The 20,896-nt window shown below is 47.1% G+C and overlaps 1 protein-coding gene across 1 annotated transcript in view; it reads right to left on the minus strand.

Annotated features, from left to right (window-relative positions):
- Window positions 1-20,896, minus strand: part of LOC111148018 (RNA polymerase I subunit A) — a 76,286-nt gene that overhangs the window by 45,953 nt on the left and 9,437 nt on the right. Inside the window, exons 7-13 of the mRNA XM_022504357.1 lie at window positions 17,198-17,284; window positions 15,953-16,058; window positions 15,503-15,665; window positions 12,956-13,126; window positions 12,677-12,799; window positions 10,160-10,390; window positions 4,296-4,550 (exon numbers count right to left, since the gene is read on the minus strand). Coding sequence (XP_022360065.1) covers window positions 4,296-4,550; window positions 10,160-10,390; window positions 12,677-12,799; window positions 12,956-13,126; window positions 15,503-15,665; window positions 15,953-16,058; window positions 17,198-17,284 — 1,136 coding nt within the window. The remainder of the gene's footprint in view (window positions 1-4,295; window positions 4,551-10,159; window positions 10,391-12,676; window positions 12,800-12,955; window positions 13,127-15,502; window positions 15,666-15,952; window positions 16,059-17,197; window positions 17,285-20,896) is intronic.

Consider the following 20,896-nt stretch of genomic DNA (forward strand, 5'->3'; position numbering starts at 1 on the left):
CATTCTAATTCCTAATCATCTACTTAGAAGCCATGTACCAGCAACGGCGCTCCCCTCCACTCCTGTATTGTCCTGCCCACAGCCTCACTAGGCCCGGGGCTTGAGCCTCCCATCTGGAGAGCGAACTGCCTCCCAAGCACATGACCTGGGCTTCCTGACCAGCTTCCCCCTTTATCATATGCCCACTGTTCTAGATCAAAACAGCTCCAACTCGTCCAGTTCCCCAAGCCTTCTTTCCATAACCCCATCTGGTTCTAGTTACTCCAGTGTTATTTTTGGCATTTTTGCATAAATTTGGCCTCACTACAATTTGCTATGTGCTTGCTTTTATATTTTGGTTTTATGCTTTAGTATTTTTCACACATTTCTGGCCTGGTTTTCCTCTAAATCAGTCATCCATTCAGTAAATATTTATTGAGAGAATACTATATGCCCAGACATTTGGGTTAGCCCTCCAGTCTACTCTAGTGGGCCAAACAGATTATGGTGAGGAAGAACTAGATAGTCAGCAAATGACTGGACAAATACATTATCGCAAAGAATTTTAAATATCTTGGAGGAAAATAACAGATGGGTCATCATATAGATTAGAGGTAGGGGGATGGTCAGAAGGATCTTTCAGGGAGCAGTATTAGAACCCTGAGTATTACTGAGGTAAGCGTCAGCTCTCTAAGGGGTAGGGGTTCAACCAGAGGAACCTCAAGAGGGTTGAGAGGCCTTGCTGTGCCTGACTATGGAAGAAAAGAATGTGTCTCTTTACAATGCAGCACATGTTCATGGCGGGGCCTTTAACAAAGGCTGTTATCTACCAGATGCCCAGACAAGGGCTTTAATGTAAGCCCCAGTACGTTCACCTCATTTGGAACTTTTTAGAGACTTTCTGAGCCCCAGTCTCCTGCAGCTTATCTGGAGGTCTGTGTTCATGGCAACGTAAGGCACACTAATGTAAAAATATCTGTGCCCACTGACATGCTCTAAGCAGCAGTGTTTGCAAACTTTGCAGTGTTTATGGGAACTTGAGAAAAATCTGTGCCTGGGATCTAAAGATTGTTATCATTTGATTACTCGTTAAATACTATCCAATGTTATGGCCAGGTTTCATAACTAAGGCTAAAGGAACTCACAGATGCAGCTGTGGAGAAGTGCCAGGAATTTAACCACATGTACTAATTCAAAGGATAAAAAGGATGCTTGTCAAATAGTGTACATACTGTGGCAATGGGCTCTACATGAACTCAAAGACAATTATTACAGATGGGCTGAATAGACAAAGCAAGGTCAGATGGTGCACACAGCCACTCTTACGAAGGCTTTGAGTTAAGAACATAAATAAAAAATTATACTCTGCATCTTGTTCCAAAGACAAGGTCTTATTTTGCTTGGTTGTGGTGGCGGCGGGGGGGGGGGTGGTAACCCAAACCAGTTTTACGCATTTGCCTCATCCCACAGTCTTTGGGGGGCAGATATAGATTTTTCTGTTTTCTTCCTTTAAAGAACATAATTACAAGTTATATGATCTATTCAGTGCCTTCCCTTCTCTCCATCCAGATTTTTCCATGACTAGAAAATCACCTTCATGGCTAAATTGCTTTCAATGCAATAATCATGAATCGTAGGGAGGAATGCTGATTAAAGCAATTTACCAAAGGCCTACTTATAATTCTGGATTTCCCAAATCCTGCTTAGGATCAGAAAGACCATCTCTCAATCAAAAACCCAGATAATTGTTAGCTATCCTATTCCACCTAATATCACAGCAAAATGACATTACAATTAATGCCTTTGGTCAGGATGCTTTGAGAATTAGAGTATTCTGGGACTTGAATTTTCTGGCTAAGTGGATGGAGCCAGGAGACTCTCAAATCTTGTTAAGGAAAAAAAAAACAAAAAAAAACAAAAAAAACCCAAAAACAACACTTTCCACAAGGGACTGGCCCTCAAAAAATACAAAAAAACAGAAGAAAAAACCCACAAAGAAACACATCAATGAAAAGTTTAACTGTTTTCTCAGGAAAGAAAGAACTGGTATTATTCACTTCCTATTTTAAGTAAGAAAATAACATGCAACTCTACTAAACACATAAACAATAAAATAAAATGTACTTTAATCGGGTACTATGGTTAATCAAGGAACAGAACCTGGAAACAGAAGAAATAGATTAATAAACAAAGGGAAATGGAAATAAGGGAAAAAATTACCCCCTCTCTCCCAAAAAATGACTTTTCCTAATTTAACAAAGCCAGTTCCTATTCTCTTAGGACTTTATCACCAAAGTAGTTTAAGACATGCTGCATTTTTATAAACATGAGCAAAAACAGAATCCATATCTTGGCATTTACACTAAGGATTAAATGAAATTTATCAAGAATCAAGAGCTCTGTGCCTCTGACTAAAGAAAACTGATGGAAAGTGAAGTAAACACTTAGGTCACCCCTTGGAAGTTTCTTTCCCCCAAGGATGTAATCCACTGATGTAAGCTTACTTATCTGTGTTCTGCCTATCTCTTGACCTAAAATCCGTGGGTAGGCAAACATATGCTGGGACACATCTGGATTTAAATAGCTTAGCCCTTTGAAGGACACGGTGTAAGAATGAAGTCCTTGTAGGACTTCATTCAATCAAAACGAAGTACAGAACATTAAAGTTCATTGGTCTGAGAACTTCAGAGCACCCCAAATCCCCATTCCAACTCCCCCTGCGTCCAGTGCCACAAGCAAACTATCTGGCGCTTCCTGGTAGTGTCTCCCGTGGGGAAATGAGGCCCTGCCTCTCAAGTCAGAGAGCCAGTTGGGGCCTGGCATCCACTCACTGCCACGTGGCCTCATCCCCCACCTTGCCTAGTAAGTGAGAGTAATGACCCATGATGTACATGGACTTGGGAGTCAAAGGTGCTAGGTTCAAGTTCCTGCCTCATCGCTGGCTGGCAAGTCACTCCCCTGTGTTTCCTCTTCTGAAAATTGTACCTATCTCACCAGGTTGTTGGGAGGGCTAAGAGAATGTCTGCAAACAGCTTAGAGCAATGCCTGCTGCTTGGGGAGTGCTCAATGGGTGGTGGCTTTTACTGCGGCCTCAATGACAGCCACAACTCTTATTTGCATGAAAAGGCAAAAAATCAGTTTTCAAGTTACTAAAATTATTATTCTAACTTCCAAGGGACCTCAGCGGGCTTTTCATCCCTCCTTCCTACTTTAGCCCATTCACTAATCCAGTGCTGGCTGAAGTGGGCAGAGAAGGGAATGAGAGTTAAACTCAAACAGCAGCTTCCCATGCTCGCCTGTGTGGAGAAGTCCCATTTCTTCTGCAGAAGCGGGGCAAGACCCACAGAAGTGGAAAGCAGCAAAGCCCGGAGGAGCTGGGAGCTCCCTGTAACTTTCTCTGCCTTCTCAGCAAGGTCCTGCTGCAAGTTCAGTGCCCTTTCGTCTTCTCCACGTGTAAATATGGACACCAACAGCACCTACTCCAGCGGCTGCGTGACGGTGAAAGGGGAAGCCTCCCAAGTACTTTGCTAGACGAAGTGCTTGGGAAATGGCAGCCATAACTCCATGTTAATATTACTACTGGTTCTTTCACATTCCAGCACAACCCAAGTGAATGACGTATAACTGTGAATCACTATGATGCAAACAGCTGATAATTTGAAAGGCCCCAGGTCTTAGGATGGGTAGTGAGGAGTAAGTGATGTCTGGAACATCCTCTATTCTATTTCCCGCAGCCTGGCTCTATCCCCACCCCGTTGTTCTCATGAACACTCGATGACTCAGGCCCCTGCCACTTAACAGAATGGGTCAGTTGGCCAGGCAAGGGGAAAGGAAGCTGAATCCTTCCCACATACCCCACCAGACAGCCATGACCACATGGGTCTGCTTTTAAGGACCAACCTCAGAGACAGAAGGAAGGCATTCAAAGAGAAGACACTTTTATGGGCTAGAGGGATCTCACTGTGGGCCTTCGCGATTAAGTTGTCTCTTAAAACTCATGCTTGTCAGAACTCAAAGGATCAAAGTCATCTGGGGATCAGGAGGACCATCACTGCTGGGATGCTAATGCTTGCCAGTGGCTAATACATTTCAGAATCCAAACATAAGTCCGGAAGATAAGACCTATTACACAGCTACTGGTTGCTACCCTCTGAGCAGCCAGAGAGCCAAAAGCCTCACCTGGAAGAAGCCAGAACCCTCCATTCCATGGGCCTCTGCCCCTAGAGCTACCCACTGACCCCAGAAGCTGGCAAGAGCCTAGACCTGAAGTGGCAAGTTGTGCGATGACCACGAAACGACCTCAAGGTCAGACCTACCTTGGGGACTAGGTACTGCTGATCTGTGCAGGCCAGGACATAGGCCTCAGCCCGGCCCAGTTCACTCTGGGGGAAGTGGGCATTCATCTCGTCTCCATCGAAGTCAGCATTATACGCCTTGCAGTTGGCATAGTGGAGCCGCAGGACTTTCTCTTCCGGCAGGATGCGGGCATGGTGTGCCTGGATAGAGGGTCTGTGCAGGGTGGGCTGCCGGTTCAGCAGGAGGATGTCGCCATTCTTCACATGCCGGCACACCTGCGGGCAGAGCGGAGGAAAGGGGGCTGGTCAGTGATAACTTCAGCGTCCCAGGGCTCAACTCAGCCTGCTGTGCGTGTGACTTCTGTCCATCTCATGTTTTAGTCAACCAAATCAAAGGGGCATTTTTAGTCTGGAATGAGGCCCTAGAAATCTCTGAGAAATAGCTACGAGCCCAGCCTTGCCCTGATCCTGGCTCTGGGCTCAGAGATACAAGCAAGAGAGGAACCTCCAGACCTCTGTCTAGGAGTCTCTGTCTTCTTCTAAGAGACATGGCCTTTCTAGAGTCTTGGATTCCTCTGGCTATTGGTCTTGGGAGACAAATGGACACATGTGAAGACAGCACATCTGCACGTTTAACTGTGAAACCCCTAGTCTGAAAAGGCCTGGCAGACCTCTGGGTCTGTGCGCAGACCCACAGTCCCACATGGGTACATGATCCTAAATGCAAATCCCACGTTTTAGAACGACCTCACCCAAACTCAAATGATGGAGCCAGCACTGGAACACAGGGCTCTGACTCCCAGTTCAATGCCTTCTGAAGACCTTTTTTTGCACTTAAGACATTAATAAGAAATTTAAATTGCCAGTCTTTTGGGAAAGCCATCTGACAACAGATTCAAGAACATTTAAAACTCATTTCCTTTTGGCATTTCAGAAGGGAAAAAGTGGCAATGTAAGGTTACACAAACATGTATGATTAGGCAGCAGTGTTTACAGTGGAAAAACCTGGACTAACTCGGGCTGCCCCATGGAAGCAGCAAGGGCATATACACACTATGTACATATACACACTATGGAATGTTATGCGATGATGAAAAAACCTGAGTTAAATCTATACTAGTCCCGAAGTAATGGCAATAACGTATTCCAGTAAAACAACACCACCAACAAAAAATCCAAGTGCCATCTAGGGTGACAGGATGAGGCAAATGAAAACCCAACGCAATTCATACTTATTTATATCCATCAGGGAAAAGGCTCCTGGGATCCTTACCCAGCCATGACCATGGACTCTGTACAGGCAAGAGCACATGCGAAAGTAAGGCACAGAGCACCTACCACCTTTAACCTCCACCCATCTTAGCAGTGTTCCTGTGACAATGAGCATGTATTACTTCCAAACTTTTTTTTTAAAAGAGATCTTCAACTATTTTTAAGGAGAGCAAGAATTACTTCACAAGTGCTATGCTCACTGTGGGGGGAGAAATTAGAAAATACAGACAAACTTAGAGAACAGATGGGGCGCCTGGGTGGCTCAGTGGGTTAAAGCCTCTGCCTTTGGCTCAGGTCATGATCCCAGGGTCCTGGGATCAAGCCTCAGGTCATGATCCCAGGGTCCTGGAATCAAGGCCCGCTTCTCTGCTTGGGCTCTCTGCTCAGCGGGGAGCCTGCTTCCTCCTCTCTCTCTGCCTGCCTCTCTGCCTACATGTGATCTCTGTCAAAAAAATAAATAAAATCTTTAAAAAAAAAAATCCCCAAAACCAAAACAACTTAGAGAACAGAACAAAAACCACAAGGAATTCTACTCTGTAATGATGGCCACCATTCACACTTTTCCCCCTTACTGATATGCCACTGTTCATGGCCTCCTGACAGGACAGCACTCCCCACAAAGCTGACTTGAGTGGAAGGCTCATTAAGCCTCATTCTGCCCTTCAATGCCCCTTGTATCAACTACCAGGCTTCCTAAATGATGAACATGAATGCTATTTTAAAAAGCGAACACACGGGGCACCTGGGTGGCTCAGTAGGTTAAGCCTCTGCCTTCGGCCAGGGTTATGATCTCACGGTCCTGGGATCGAGCCCCACATCGGGCTCTCTGCTCGGCGGGAAGCCCGCTTCCCCCCCTCTCTCTGCCTGCTTCTCCGCCTGCCTCTCTGCCTACTTGTGATCTCTCTCTCTGTCAAATAAATATTTAAAAAAAAAAAAAAAAAAAGCGAACACACAAAGGCAGCTGCTGCCCCAGTGATTCTGCAGGCCCACTGAGCAGCCCAGAGCAGTTATGGGGCCTGGCCTGACCCCTCTGGCTCAAGTTCCCCCAAATCACAGCAGGCAACAGGCTGGGAATAACAAATTTTCCAAGTCTGGTCTTTTCTTGTGTTGCCCATATTTATGAAGCTGAACCAGAAAGGCAGCCACAGAGAGAGGCCAGAAGTGAACAAAAATTCTCCCCATCCTATATATATATACACACACACACACTCACTCTCTCTCTCTCTCTCTCTCTCTCTCTCTCAGCTGAGCTGAAAGTTTCCTCCAGGTCAGGGAAGCAGGGAGCAAAACACTGGAATTCTAAAATGCAGTCCTAAAAGCACTTAGCAATGAGGCAATCTTCCTGCTCCCCAAGGAGTTCAAACCTACCCTTCTCTGCTCCCACATCCATGTTTCCAAGGAGACCCGAACTCCTGTGGACTCCCATGAGGGTCTGCCCAGGGCACGTCACAGAGCCTGAGCTGACTTTCAAGGTCTTATTTCTTTAGCCTCTCCAGGGAGAAAATGCCCAGACCTGTGGCCCAGGCCCAAAACCCCAGGATGGGCCTCGGATTTGAGCCTCGTAAATTCGAGACATCCTCCAGCATAAGCAAACCCCACAGCTGGGAAGGCACGCAGGCCAGTCTGGCAGGCAGCGGCCAATCCAAACAGAAGCCCTGGAGCACGGGGAGCTCCCCTCGCCAACCCAAATCTGAGGCCCTTCCTTTCTCTGCTCTCTAAATAAATACTGCAGTGAAAATTAGCATGCCCCAGTGCCCGGGTCATAGTTTGCAGAGCCAAAGATCGGCTTCTGGCAGGCTGCTGCGCTGGGAAATGAGACTCAGCCATCCTGGCCACCTCCTCCTGACTTACAAGGCCCAGAGGAAGGGACAGAGGTTTCACACCTCCCAGGGGAAATGGGTCCTGTCAGTCATCCTTTCCCTTCCTGCCTAATCTGCGGTGTGTCCTTCCGGGGACCCAGCTCTCTCCCTCCTGCTCATGTTCTCCAGCCCTTGGGCCGGTGCCAACCTACAGGCAACCCGTTAACCAAAGTCTTTTAAAAATACAAATAAATTAGAAGTACACGTGCATGTGATTACATAAATAAGCACTGTGTGTAATGTTATTAAGATTTTGGAAAATAAAAATAATCATCCTTAGTCCCTAGGTCCTGATGTAAAAACCGCTTTTCCTTCATGAAGTCCCTTCCTGTCTTTGCCCCTGGGATTACCAGGTCTAACATGGCCTTCCGACCTCAGAGCCTCCTGCTCTGATCAGGCTGGATCCATCTGCCCCACGGGGGTGCCCTGAGCACCTCCTACATATCAGGAGGCTGAGCAGAACACCTAGCCTGCACCCTCATGGTGTTTAGCAACTGGAGGGAGGATGAATGGGTGCACACACTGTGACAACACAAGGCAGTGAGAATAACAAGGTGGGGGGGGTGCTGGGAAAGGCTGAGGGTGTGGAGGGAACACAATGGGGACCTCATACAAGTTTTGAGAGCGGCAAACTACAGCACACAAGTGGGACACCTGCTTTCGGAAACAGTGTCTTCCGGGCACACGGCCAGGCCCATTCATTTGTGCACTGCCCATGGGGGCTCCAACACGACAAAGGCAGGCTTCATCAGCTGCATCAGAGCCTAAAATATTTACTACCTGGCCCTTCGCTGGAGAAGCTCACAGACCCCTACCCTAGAGGATGAGGGCTTCACAGAGACCTTAAGGACTAGCGAGGGTTGGCCAGGGAGACGGGGAGGGCAAAGAGATCCAGATGGGGACACAAATGCACATGTGCACGGCCCCTGTGGGGGCCAGCTAGAGTGTGGGGGGCAAGCTGAGAGGTGAGGCAGGAGGAGAAAGCGAGGACAGTGTGCCCAGGGCTGGAACTTAGGTTGGAAGAGCAGCGACCCAGCCGACCGCATTCGACCTTGCTGCTGCCCAAAACTCTTTTCAGACACTTCCCAGGCACTAAGCCACGCGGGGCAGCGGGCCAACCTTCCCTCTCCTAAGCCCCGGATCTCCACTCACCTCCAACCCTACAGACGTAACTAAGGCCATGTGAAGTTCTCCTTGCATTTGCCTCATCCCCACATCCCAATTACATCAGAAACCCAAAATCATTCTGCTTTTCTTTCAAATGCCCTTAGCTCTAGGCTTCGCTGCCTCATGAGAGCGCCTTATGAGAGCTCCTCATGAGAGGGACCTGGCTCCTCCCGCTGTTCAGATTGCTTTCCTGCGTCATCAGTGACCTTCACTAGGACAACTCAGATGCACCTTCCTGTGGTTTCCTCACTCTTCTCAAACTTCACATTTAACTTCACAAGCATCTAACAAGTGCCCCTTCGAGAGCTAAAGATACCCAGGGACTAATCTTGACCTGGAAGAGCCCCACAACCCTGTGTGGGAAACAAATGCAGATGTCAAATGAGGTGGCCCAGTCCCCCACTCTCTTCTCCCCCAGCTTCCCCGATCCTCCCTGCCTTCCTCCTGCTCCCGCATTTCAGCCCCAAAGAGTCCCCCATTTTTCTCTCCATCGTACTTTGTGCTCAGAGTTTAACATTCTGAAAATCCCATTTTCCTAACTCTCTGGCCCTTAAGTCCCACACACCCACCTTTCCCAGGACATGGCCCTAATTCTCTCTGTTCCTCCTCTGAAGCTCCTTCCAGGCTGAGAGAGACTCTGCAGAGCTCGGACTCATTACGAAAGAAGATCTTGATCTACCACTTGGCGTGCCCAAGTCAAAACGCAAGGAGATGTCGAACAAAGGCGCAGAGGAAACGTGCTGAGGAAAACGCACTCAGTCAGCCCGACACCATGTACTCACCCACCAAACAAACCTGAATAAAAATCCATTTCACCTCAACAAATTCTGCTGCTACTGCCTGGCTAGGGGTCATTTGTTATGCTTCCCCCACTGCCCCCCGTATAAATGGCCATCTTTAACAGGACGCAAATGAGCTCACCCACCGATTTCACACCCCCAGCTCATCAATCATGTACTCCTTCCAGTGGAGCCCAGCGAAGTCTTAGGATCCCTTAACACTGTCCCATGGGCAGCCACCAGCAATTGCCAGAAAATGAGGCATCAGATGCAACCTGTGGGTTATCAGTCATCACGGACAGACCACACAGGACACTTCCTTCCTTTAGGGCAGTCCTCCAATGCTAGCATGTAAAGAAACCTCCCAAAGCGCTTGTTAAAGCCCAGATTCCTGGGCCCCATTCCCAGAGAGTTCTAATTCATTTTGTGGGGGTGGGGAGGAGAGGCTGAATGTGCATTTCTCACAAGCTCTAGGGATGCTACGGCTGATGATCTGAGAACCACCTTTGATTCGCCCTGCTTAAAGACAGCAAAGTTGCCTGCCCCAGGATCATAACTGAGTTATTATTAGAGAGCATTTCTCAAACCTTGGATGGGTACCCAGCACTGTGCTGCATGACATGGAAGAGCCAAGTGAATTTAATCATGGGGTCAAGATCCTGGGAACTCCAGCTCCAGCTGGGGAGGTAAAGAAAGCACGATGAAGCCCCGAAGAAACACCCACACGGAGGGAAAGCTTCATCTGGGGATCAGCACATGTGATCTGCAGTCACAGGAGAGGCCCTCATCAAATCGGCCCACTACTCACAATTTTTGTCCCCTGGGGCTTAGGTGCCCCCGTGGCTGGTGTCAGGAGCTGTTTGGCCACGGCTTCCCGCTGGGTCAGGTCAACGGCACTCAGGGCTGTGCGGCTGCCGTCCTCGTTGATGACCATGGAGGCTCCTGGGTGCACATTGGGGCCATTGATGACGGCTTGCCTCAGTTCCTGAACATTCCAGGGGGTGACTGGCTGAGGGTAGGTCAGTTTTGTGGCAAACACCTGGAAATGGAGTGGATATGAAAATTCAGGGGAGGCAAAGATGATGATACGGATTCAAAATCTGACTCAACAGGCTGTGAGACTTCTTCCCCAAGACACGGAGGTGCTATCCTTGCCACGAAGGTCCTTTGGGGAGAAAGCAACATCCTGTCTGTCTTGTCCACAGAACCATTTTTCTAGACTTGAGGTCTTTAGAGAATAGAGAGTGGGCCTCCTTTCCTAGCAGTCTGTCTGAAGAGAATAATCTGAGTGTTGCAGGGTCCACACTGGAATGTCGGTATCCCGTTTTAAAACTTCATCATTTCCTCACTCACTGATCAATTCATAGTCTCCACAGGGAACACAGAATGGGACACCAGGTTGAGAGATGTGGCCAATACCACCCCTCAAGTACCACACCGCAGCCTTGCCCACTCCCGCAGTCCTCACTAAGTGATCGTGGCCCTTGCCCCGAGCCCAGACACGGCATCAGAGCCTCTACCCGGCAGTTTCAGCTGCCTCTGTGATCAAGGTGGCGCTTGAGATGAAACCGACTCGGTCTCCCGATACACGGTAAGATGCAGCGTCCCACTTAATGCTAGACCTGCAATATACTCCAAGAAAAACGAGTTCCCTGGTTAAGTGAGTTTCTAAGCTGCTGAGTATCACAAACCCTCTGATGCTTCCAAATGCACTTAACTATATCAGAGCCTCTGAGGAGTCTGACGTAAAGAACCTGGTTGGATTCTGTCCAGGTCTCTACTTGGATGCCACGGCGAAAGGCCTTACCTGCCACCCCAGCCGGCGCTCCCTTTCCCTGTCACCTGCCCCAGTTTTGCTGATGTGCTGACCACTGCCTGACAGAGGGTTTATGCTCCTATGTATTTGTTTATTCATCTCCACCACTGGAACGTGAGCTTCTCAGGGGACGTTCTAGTCTGTCTGGTTCACTGCTCAACTCTAGCTTAATTTGCCAAACTTTACTTCCGCTCCTTGTTCCCATAACACTTCTCCACAGTGCTCTCCGGGAAGTGTGTGCCACAAGGGACCAAGAGGTAGTCTCACAGTTAGTTCCTCACAGCCATCCTGTGAGTACCACCCCCCGGCCACCACAGCCCTGAGACCTGGAACAGGCTAGGGCTGGGCAGAGGAGTAACTCCAGAGTCCCTCCTTAGGACCAGCCATTATGGAATGAAACCAGATCCAAGAAAGGGAGGCCTGGCACCCTTGAAGTTAAAAAGAGGAGGCAACACCTACAGTCTCCCCCAAAGCTGGGATGCTTTAGGCATCTGTGAAGCCAAAGCCTGCTGGGGTAGCCCGTGTCTTCGGTATGGAGAAAGCAACGAATGCCAGTAAATGGCCCTCTCCTCCCAGGGCTTCAGACTCAGGAAGGTCATCACTGGGCTTCACAAGGCCTTTCTCTGCCACCTGACCCAGCTTCTGGGTGGAAAGACCTATGGTTCTAGGAGGCGATGGACACAGGGTTAAGCTTTCTCTGATTCCTGTCCTCTCACATTTGTGTCCTTGCCTAGGGAGCCAAGTGTGCCCCAGAGAGATGAGGCAGTGGCCATGCCGGAGGCCATCAGAACACTTGAGCTCCGCTCATTACCAGCGCTCCCCTGAGAGCAGCAGAGGGGGCAGCGTACGAGGAAATGAGACTCTCCACAAAGGGAATTAAACCATCTTCATATTTCTGGCCTCAAGGTCCATTAAGGAGGAAGCCGATTAAAGCACTGCTGCTAATGAGCACCACAGCTTGAACGGGTGGGGAAGTGAGAGGAGGAGGCCGGCTCCCCGAGGAATCTCTAATGGGTGGATGGGGCAAACCGCTTAGCCCGGATGAACTGGGAGGATGGATGACATGCATCCTGGGGGGGCTCTCTCCCTTTCCTGGGCCTGGCAACTAAGGGTACACATTCCTGACTCCTAATGCCAGGCAAGTGCATGGGAGGCAAATCCCCATTTCCCTCTTCATCTCTGTCATACACTCGATTTGACCAGGAAGGTTTAGACTTGGCTTTGAGAAGTTGGGGGGGAGACACACAGGCAAGGATGTGGACCACCGTGCAGTCAGCTCCCTGCTTGCCCACCAGGGAGTGCTTATTCCTTGGAGGCAGGTGTTTGGAGACTTGGAAAGGAGTGAAACCAACACCATCACACAGCCTCGTGCTCCCTCTAAATGGCTTGTTCAGGGAAAGAGCACAAAGTCCCCACCCAAGCCACCACAGTCTGCTGTACCCTTTCTCCCCAGTCCTCAACATTCCCATCTGCCACCCACAGTAGCCGGGGAGGCCCTTCCACACACACCATGGGAATTCCAATTTCGTTGGTGTTAATGTACATGTCTGGGCAGATGACTGAGCGGGCCGCGTAGTCTACTCGCTTCCCCATCATGTGCTTTCGGAATAAGCCATCCTTCTTCTCCAGGATCTTTATGCAGAAAAAAAATCCACAGAAAGCATTGTTAAGAAAAAAAAGAAAGAAAGAAAGAAGAATCAAATATATTTATTATTTTCTTGTTTTGATATAAGTATATTTATTATTTAACCCCTCCACCTCACAATGGGGATCCAACTTTCTTCTCACCTGTCTGATGCCAGGATACTTTTCCATCATTAATTTGTCCATCTCACTATCAAACACAATATTGACATGGCTCTGAAGACGAATCCAAATGTTGTAAAGTTTGTCTGTGAGGGACTGGCCTGGAAGCAAACTCAAAAAGGATCGGTCCAGAACAATAGAAGAGTCTTTTTCCTGGCAAGACACAACCAAGAAAATAGGCACGATGGAAAAACCTCAGAAAAGCCAGGCTTGGTTTTATTTTTCTTCCTTATTCTCTCTCTGACAAATGATGACCTCTGGAGTCTGCCTTCATGTCTTTTGAACCTGACAGATCAGTGGCAAAAGCACTAATAAATCAATCTTCTCAGTTTCTATCAACAAAACATCTGGCCTGTTACACATTTACCAACCTGTCTTTTTTGGATACTAAAATGAACTCAATTTTATAAGCAAGCTCCTTTTTTTTTAAACCAATACACATTTATTACTTCACAGCTTCTCTAAGTCAGGAATCTGGGTACAGCTCAACTGGGTTCTCTGCTTCAGTCTCTCCTAGGCTGTAACAAAGGAGTCAGCCTGAGCTAGGGTCCCATCTGAAGGTTCAGCTGGGAAGGATCCATCTCTAAGGTCACATGGTTGTAGGCAGGGTGAAATTCCCTGAGCTGCTGGACTGGGGGCCTTAGGTCCTAGTAGGCTGTTGCCCAGAGGCCCCCTGCAATTATGTGCTTTGTGGGCTTCTCCAACATGGTAGCTTGTTTCACTGAAACGTATAAGCCAAGAAAGTAATGGAAGGGTGTGCCAGCAGCAGCCGCTGAAGTCCCTTACCATCTAATTCTTTAGGCCACCCTAGAAATTCTCCCTCCATCTATACTCTTCATGAAGCTCTATTATCCCACTAGATAACTGATTCTCGCATGGAATTTCACCTTTATTTATGGTTTTGGAAAAACTTAATCCAAAGCACTTATGAAAACACAAGTGGATTAATTTTTTTAAAAGGAAAAATGCTGCCATACTATTTTGTATGTTATCAAATAAAATGTGGGTCCCCAACTGAAATATATCAGGGACTGGCTGAAATCCAGGCCTCCCTGTGATATTTAACCAATCCTTTTAAATATTTCTGTCCCTGGCTCTGCCTCCTCCTCTTCTCTCTCTACCTCCCACTAACCTGCCTTACAATAGCACCATCTACTGACATTGTGTGGCCACCAACTAACCACATCTGGATGGCTATGACACAGGAGTTGGAGGCCCCCAGTGTGAGTGAGATGAGAGAAAAAACCTGTCAGTGTGTTGGGGGAAGTACATGGGGAGGGGTGAAGATCTGGTAAATAAGAATGCCATGAAAACCACTAATAAAGTGCATTTGTCCTCAACCCTGAGAAAAAGAGAGGTCTTCCTTAGTTAGAGGGAGGACAGATGCATTTTCTCTCTGTGAGGGGAGACTCACAGGAAGAGATGGTCACTTCTATGACAATAGGGGCCCTGTCGGCTAAATCACTGCTTATGACATTACCGGCTCAGGGCTATGTGATTACTCTTGTAATGAGACCTGTGAGAGGGCTCTATTTCCAAGGAACATCAAAATAAAAGTTCTCAGCCCTGGTCATGGGTCCTGGCTATCCTATGTCCTTCCTCCAAAATGGGACCAGGACCTACAGCTGGCACATTTCTCTTAGACTGAAGGTTTCTGAAAGCACACTACCCGGACAGACCAGAAAACTTAAGCAAAAGCAAAGACAGTGCAGAGCAGAGTAAGGGTCACCCACAGCACACGGGTCCAGGCGGACAGTGGCGCCACCTGGTGATGGGCCTGGCTCCCAACGGAACTGCTGCAGCTGCTGGAAGGGAGCCCCAGAGCCCCGTCCACTGAAGGCTGAGACAGCCCTTCCTGCTTCCATCCAGGGAGCATCAGAGCTGGGAAGAACCTCAGTGATCTCAGCAACCCCTCTGAGTGCCTGATTCATCTTTACACCCACTTAGGACCTGGCACACTGAAGGGACTCAGAAAGTTGGCTGAAACGGGAAAACTGATCCCACGCTATCATTTACTGAAAAGGAAGCTGAGGCCTCAAACAGGACAGTCCTATTCCGGGAAATTCCTAGAATCGACAATAGTGCCCTCCTAAACCCAGTGCTAGAGGTCTTAATGAGCCAAAAACAGAGCTGGATGACTCAGGCTCTGGTACTGTACCCAAAAGGGACATTCTTAGAGCCCAAGGATGCAGACTCCTCTTTCCGGAGTTGCTAATCACCGCCAGCGGAGGCAGGTGGCCCAGAACTGCCTATATGTAAAATCTTACAACTAACCTTACACATTTTACAGTGGAGACAGGCCCATGAAACTAAGCAACTCAACAAAGGTCACTGCGGCAGGACCTAGATCTTCCTATGCTCGTATCATGCTTTCCCCCGACATTACTTAGGTTCCCCAAATGACGCTCGCACACAACTGTACAGAATTCCCAACCAGCAGCTCCCTGCACCCCAGCATTCTGCATTAGCCCTGCAGGCCTCAGAATGAAGCAGACAGGCTGAAGACATCAGCTCCAAGGTGGCCCTGACCTCATCCTTGGCAGGTGCTGCCACCTCACACGGCAGCTCCTGTTCTTGGGCCATCAGTGCCAGAAGTTTTCGGATCAGAACCATATCCTTCATGACAGCCTGCAAGTTCACCGTCTGGCCGTTGGTAAACATCTGGTCCCCAAGCCGATTGACAGGGCGATACCTGCAGGGGGACACAGGGAATCAAGGACCGCTGAGCATGAGGGAAGCGTCCGGTTCTTCAGCCTCTTGCCCATCCCTGCTATAAGCAACTCACAACCCACCACACTCAGAATCCAGCCAACATTCCCACGGCTGTCAGGACGAACACTCCCAGCCATGGGCAACCCGGGTATGGAACCGCTGCTTGGCTTCTCGGTGCACTAGGCCCTCCAAGCCTCTCCCAGGGGTCATTATTCCATCGCTCTGTAAGCCTTTTCCAGTGAAACAAAGCTAATTAAAGGGCATTACCTTGAGGGTGGCACCACCAGGAAATCCAAAAAGAACATACTGGGATTGAATCTAGACTCCACATCGACATCTTCCAGTCCCGAAAAAAGGTAATTCAGAAAGAATCCTGCATTTGAAATTAACCAAAAGGAACATTTACATCTATGTGTGAGGGCAGGGATGAATGACCACTAAAATTCCACTGGGTGACGAAAAAGAAAAACAGAACACGTGATAATAGGTAGAGTAGAATCGTATTTTTCTTTCTAAACACAAGCAAAAAATAGCCTTTGTGTGTTGGGAACCCATACACAGGTGAGATGGTGGTTTAAGGACAGGCGCCGAAGTGGGGCTGAGATGGACTAGGATGGGGAATGAAAACCTCCTCTTGTTTCTCACTACCCTCCTGGACTATCAGACTTACACATACACACACACAAAGCTTTGGTAACTATAAAAAAACGTATCTGAAATAGGGAAAATCAATTTTAAAAAGTTAGCCTTCTTAAAAATAAAACAAAACAAAAAAATCCTCTATGTAGATGCTACCAAGAAGGCATCGTTTTGTGGATCAAAGCTGTATTTTAAGTTTCCAGTGAACTCAGAAGAAAGCTGCAGACAAAACGAGTAAGTGTTAGGGCCTGCCGCAGAAATGATCACACTGACTTGAGTGCTCTTTTTTCCCTGACATCATCTATCGCTTCAGCAGCACTGTCATTTTTAAGTGCCTATCATTACACAGTAGCAGCTTTCAGTGTTCTAGAAGAGCACTTTCTGAGGGTGGTGACATGGAGGCCTAAATACAGTGCCTAGCTTTTGTTAGACATGCAAAAGGAACGGGAAACTTTCTTTTTTGTAGGAAATTAAAATGTGGGGAAATTCTAATTAAAAAAAAAAAAAAAGACATGTTAGAGTTCATTTTTTGAATCACAGGAGGAATTCCCTTAGAATCCTTTTCTGAAGAAGTTATTAACAGGCATTTAAAGTATAGTTGAGTTTCACTATACCTTCTAGAAATATGTCAAACTAAGCGAGGCCCACCCACAGCTGTCATTTAATAACCAGGTTCAGTTAAATAGTCGTGAAGTTCATATTCTTGCCTACTCTAGAATGTGTCAATGACAATATACCTGAAGCCAGCCCCAAACCTACGAACGGAATTCAGTAGAGATCTATAATTATCACAACTCTGAAAACACAGAAATAATAAGGCAGGATAAAAGAGCCCAGAGACTCATTTCGATTTCTTTTAGGTTGGTACAGCACCTTCATTCTTCCAAAGGGCGGTAAGATGTTCTTGGGCGCTGGTGGGTGTCAGGTACCCTCGTTTTCCTATCTGAGCTTCCTCAATTCCTAGAACCGGGACGGGGGATCAAAGCACAATAAATCAATAACAGGCACTCCTTCCGTAATGGGATTTATCAATGCTTTCTCCCCGCCCTGCCAAGCCTGCAATTTGACCACAAAAATCAATCTCCAGGACAGCTTCTTCTCAGCTCTGGATTTTTTTCCCCCTTAACCTAATTTCTAAAGTAATGGAAAGAGTATAACTATTGCATAAAACCAAGAGAGCAAAAGAAAAATAAATCACACACCATTCCATTAGAACTACTACATACTTTGTTCCAGTCTTCTAGTTTCTATGGTATCTAAGGTAACTGTAATCTTTTTAAATTATTGTTTTTTAACCTTTTTTCTTTTTTTTTTTTTTTTAAGATTTATTTATTTTAGGGAGAGTGAGAGTGCATGTGTGCACAGGGGAGGAGGAGGGGGAGAGGGTGAGAGAAAGAATTCCAAGCAGACTCCCTGCTGAGTGTGGAGCCTGCTGCCGGCCCGATCTCACAACTGGGAGATCACTACCTGAACTAAAACCAAGAGTGTGATGCTTAACTGAATGAGCCACCCAGGCGCCCCTAAGATAACTGTAATCTTAAGTGTGGGTTTATTCTGTACACTGCTTTGCTCGTTTAGTGTCCTCTTGTGAGCATTTCTGTACGTTGTCACGTAACATTTTTAGTGACTGCATGATATTCCACCAAGAGGATGTTTCCTAGTGAGCTGACCATACTCTTACAACTGGACACAGGGAAGATCCCAATTTTCTTACTGTTGTAAGTTACGCTATGAGTACAAAAAACCCCACAACTTTATGCACCTGACAGTGTCTCACACACAACAGATAACAAAGTCACTGGCTCAAATATACCCATTCAAAACATTGTACGAAAATTTATACTTACAAACCCTACTCTTTTTATTTATTTATTTGAGAGAGAGAGGAAGAAAGCACAAGCAGGGCAGGCAGGCAGGCAAAGGGAGAGGGAGAAGCAGACTCCCCACTGAGCAGGGAGCCCAATGTGGGGTTTGACCCCAGGACCCTGAGATCATGACCTGAGCCAAAGGCAGATGCTTAACCAACTGAGCCACCAGGCACCCCAAATTCCACTCTTTTGCCTTTTCTACACTTATAAAAAATCCAGCTTCGAATTCCACCTCCCATTCTCCAATTAAGTTTACCATCTGCAAAGGATGTGTCCTCACAAGATTTTAGGGAAATACGAAACTTGGATAATTAAAAGATATGCCCAAATTTAACTAGTCTCTACTGATAGGCATTAAGTCATTTCCCATTTTAAGCTATTTACGTAATACTATCATGTAGGTGTGTCTAATTCTCAAAATAGTCACAAAAGTGGAATAGCTAGGTCAAAGAGTCTACACATTTAAAATTTTGATTCCTACAAAAGCAAAGCATTTCAATCAGTTAATGCAATTCAAGGAAGCATGGGTAAGCAATGAAGAGAGGCTCTGACCTTCAGGGATAACCACAGCATTAGAAAGCTATGTATATTCGGTGGGAAAACACAAATTCCATTAAGCTAAACACAACAATTTGTGGGCATTTCTGAAAATGGCAATCTGAACTTCCTTTCCTACTCAAATAGGTTTGAAGGGCTGAGGAAGATCAGTTGACTCTGTCGATACTCCCAGCTCCCATCCCAGTAGCTCCCAGTACATGAAATGCCCTGCTGCAGTTTCCTCACTGTGAAGGCAGAGTGGGGTTGTTCAATCACAGGGCTACAGAACCAGAGGAAGCCTGCACTGCGCCCTCCTGAAAAAGACACTTGTACAATCAGCAAAAATGGATTCTGCCTGGGTAGGCTTTCAGAACACTGCTGACGTGGGTTTCATTCAGCTTCATGAGCTGCTATGTGACAAAGGGGCTGATCGGGAGGTCAGAGAACTTGGGGAAGGCTGGATCGCAGTGGAGTGTCTTGCCTGGGAGGATCCTCATTTTAAAACGCTGGGGCACCTGGGTGGCTCAGTGGGTTGAGACCCTGTCTTCGCCTCAGGTCATGATCTCATGGTCCTGGGATCGAGCCCTGCATCAGGTTCTCTGCTCAGCAGGGAGCCTGCTTCCCCCTCTCTCTCTGCGTCTGCCTCTCTACTTGTTATCTCTCTGTCATAAATAAAATTTTAAAAAATTAAAAAAAATTTTAAAAGAGATTTATAAAATGCTGATGTGCATCGTGGGGCCTGAGGGGCCCTCAGGAGCATCTGCAGAATCTCACAAGCTTATGGTGCTCCCTGTGGGATCACTGGCCTGTACCAACCGCAGAGGCACAGGCCTCGATGCTTGGCTCCCTTCAGCCAGGGGCACAGCCTGACCCTTGTTCAGAACATATCACCCGCTGCCCAGAGTTACTGACCTGGGTCATCTGCGGCCTCTTCTGACCGCAGAGGCCGCGTGGTCTCCACCCTGGTACTCTACTTGGTCATAGGCACCGTTGTTGGCACAAGGCCGAGTGCCCACCAAGTAAATGTTTGCTAAATACTAAAATCCCAATCCTGGAACCACTGGAGACCATGGTCACCTTATTCCTAATGTGCAGAATTTTGGGTGGCACCATCATACGCTCATAGCCATAGTGAAAGGTTACTTCAGAAGAACACATTTGGCAAAGGCACTGGAAGGCTACTTAATTGCTAGACATTTACTCCAAAGAAACAGTTATCTTTTAGAATTCTGACCATCTTTGCTCTCTGTCATGAACATTTTCTAAGGCACACTAAGGGCTAGGGCAGCAATTCCCAACCTTAAATTGTTTTATGGGCTATTTATAGGGAAGTGTATGAAAAATCCACCTTTGTGGCTGACCGTTAATCATTAAACAAAATTAAACAGCCTTTTTTAAAAACAGGATTAGATCCCAGAACATAGAAAGGACATCACTGGAAAATCCGGAGAAATTCAAATAAAGCCTGTAGTTCATTTAATGGTAGCGTACTAATTTCTTAACTTTCTTAACATGGTGGACATGTATACCATGGTGACGAGTGTGCATGCGAACGCTCTGTACTATCTTTGCCACTCTTCTGCAAGCCTCAAATTAGTCTAAAATAAAAGGTCTGACCCAGACCTTTAATAAACTTTCAATAAGTGTTTCATAGTTATGTGAAAAAAATAAAAAATAAAAGGTCTGAACACCTGTGTCCCCTCAAGTTTCATGTGTTAAAATCCTACCCTCCCCCCATATGATGGTATTGGAAGTGGGACTTATGAGAGCTGATAAGATCATGAGAGCAGAACTCTCGTGACCAGGACTGGCAGCCTTATAAAATGACCCCAGAAAGCTCCCTTGAGCCTTTCTGCCATGTGAAGCTACAGGGAGAAGACGGCTAATGGTGAGGAAGCAGGCCTTCACAGGACACCAGACTTGCCAGCACCAAAATCTTGGTCTTCCTGGCCTCGAGAACCGTGAAAAATAAACGTGTGTTGTTTAGATGTCACTCACTCTGTGATATTTTTTTTATGGCAGCCCAAAAGGACTGAGATAGTTATCTATTCCAAGCTTTGCCAGAGTCCTCAATGTAAAAGATCTATGCATTGCTAGGAAGAGATCTTATTTCCTTGCCTCGTCCATGTTCTCGAGCTCTGGAATAAGGTTTAGTAACAAATATGCT

The sequence above is a fragment of the Enhydra lutris genome, unplaced genomic scaffold (genome assembly GCF_002288905.1).
Source record: "Enhydra lutris kenyoni isolate GAN:26980312 unplaced genomic scaffold, ASM228890v2 scaffoldscaffold18, whole genome shotgun sequence".
In the NCBI taxonomy this organism is placed as follows: Eukaryota; Metazoa; Chordata; class Mammalia; order Carnivora; family Mustelidae; genus Enhydra; species Enhydra lutris.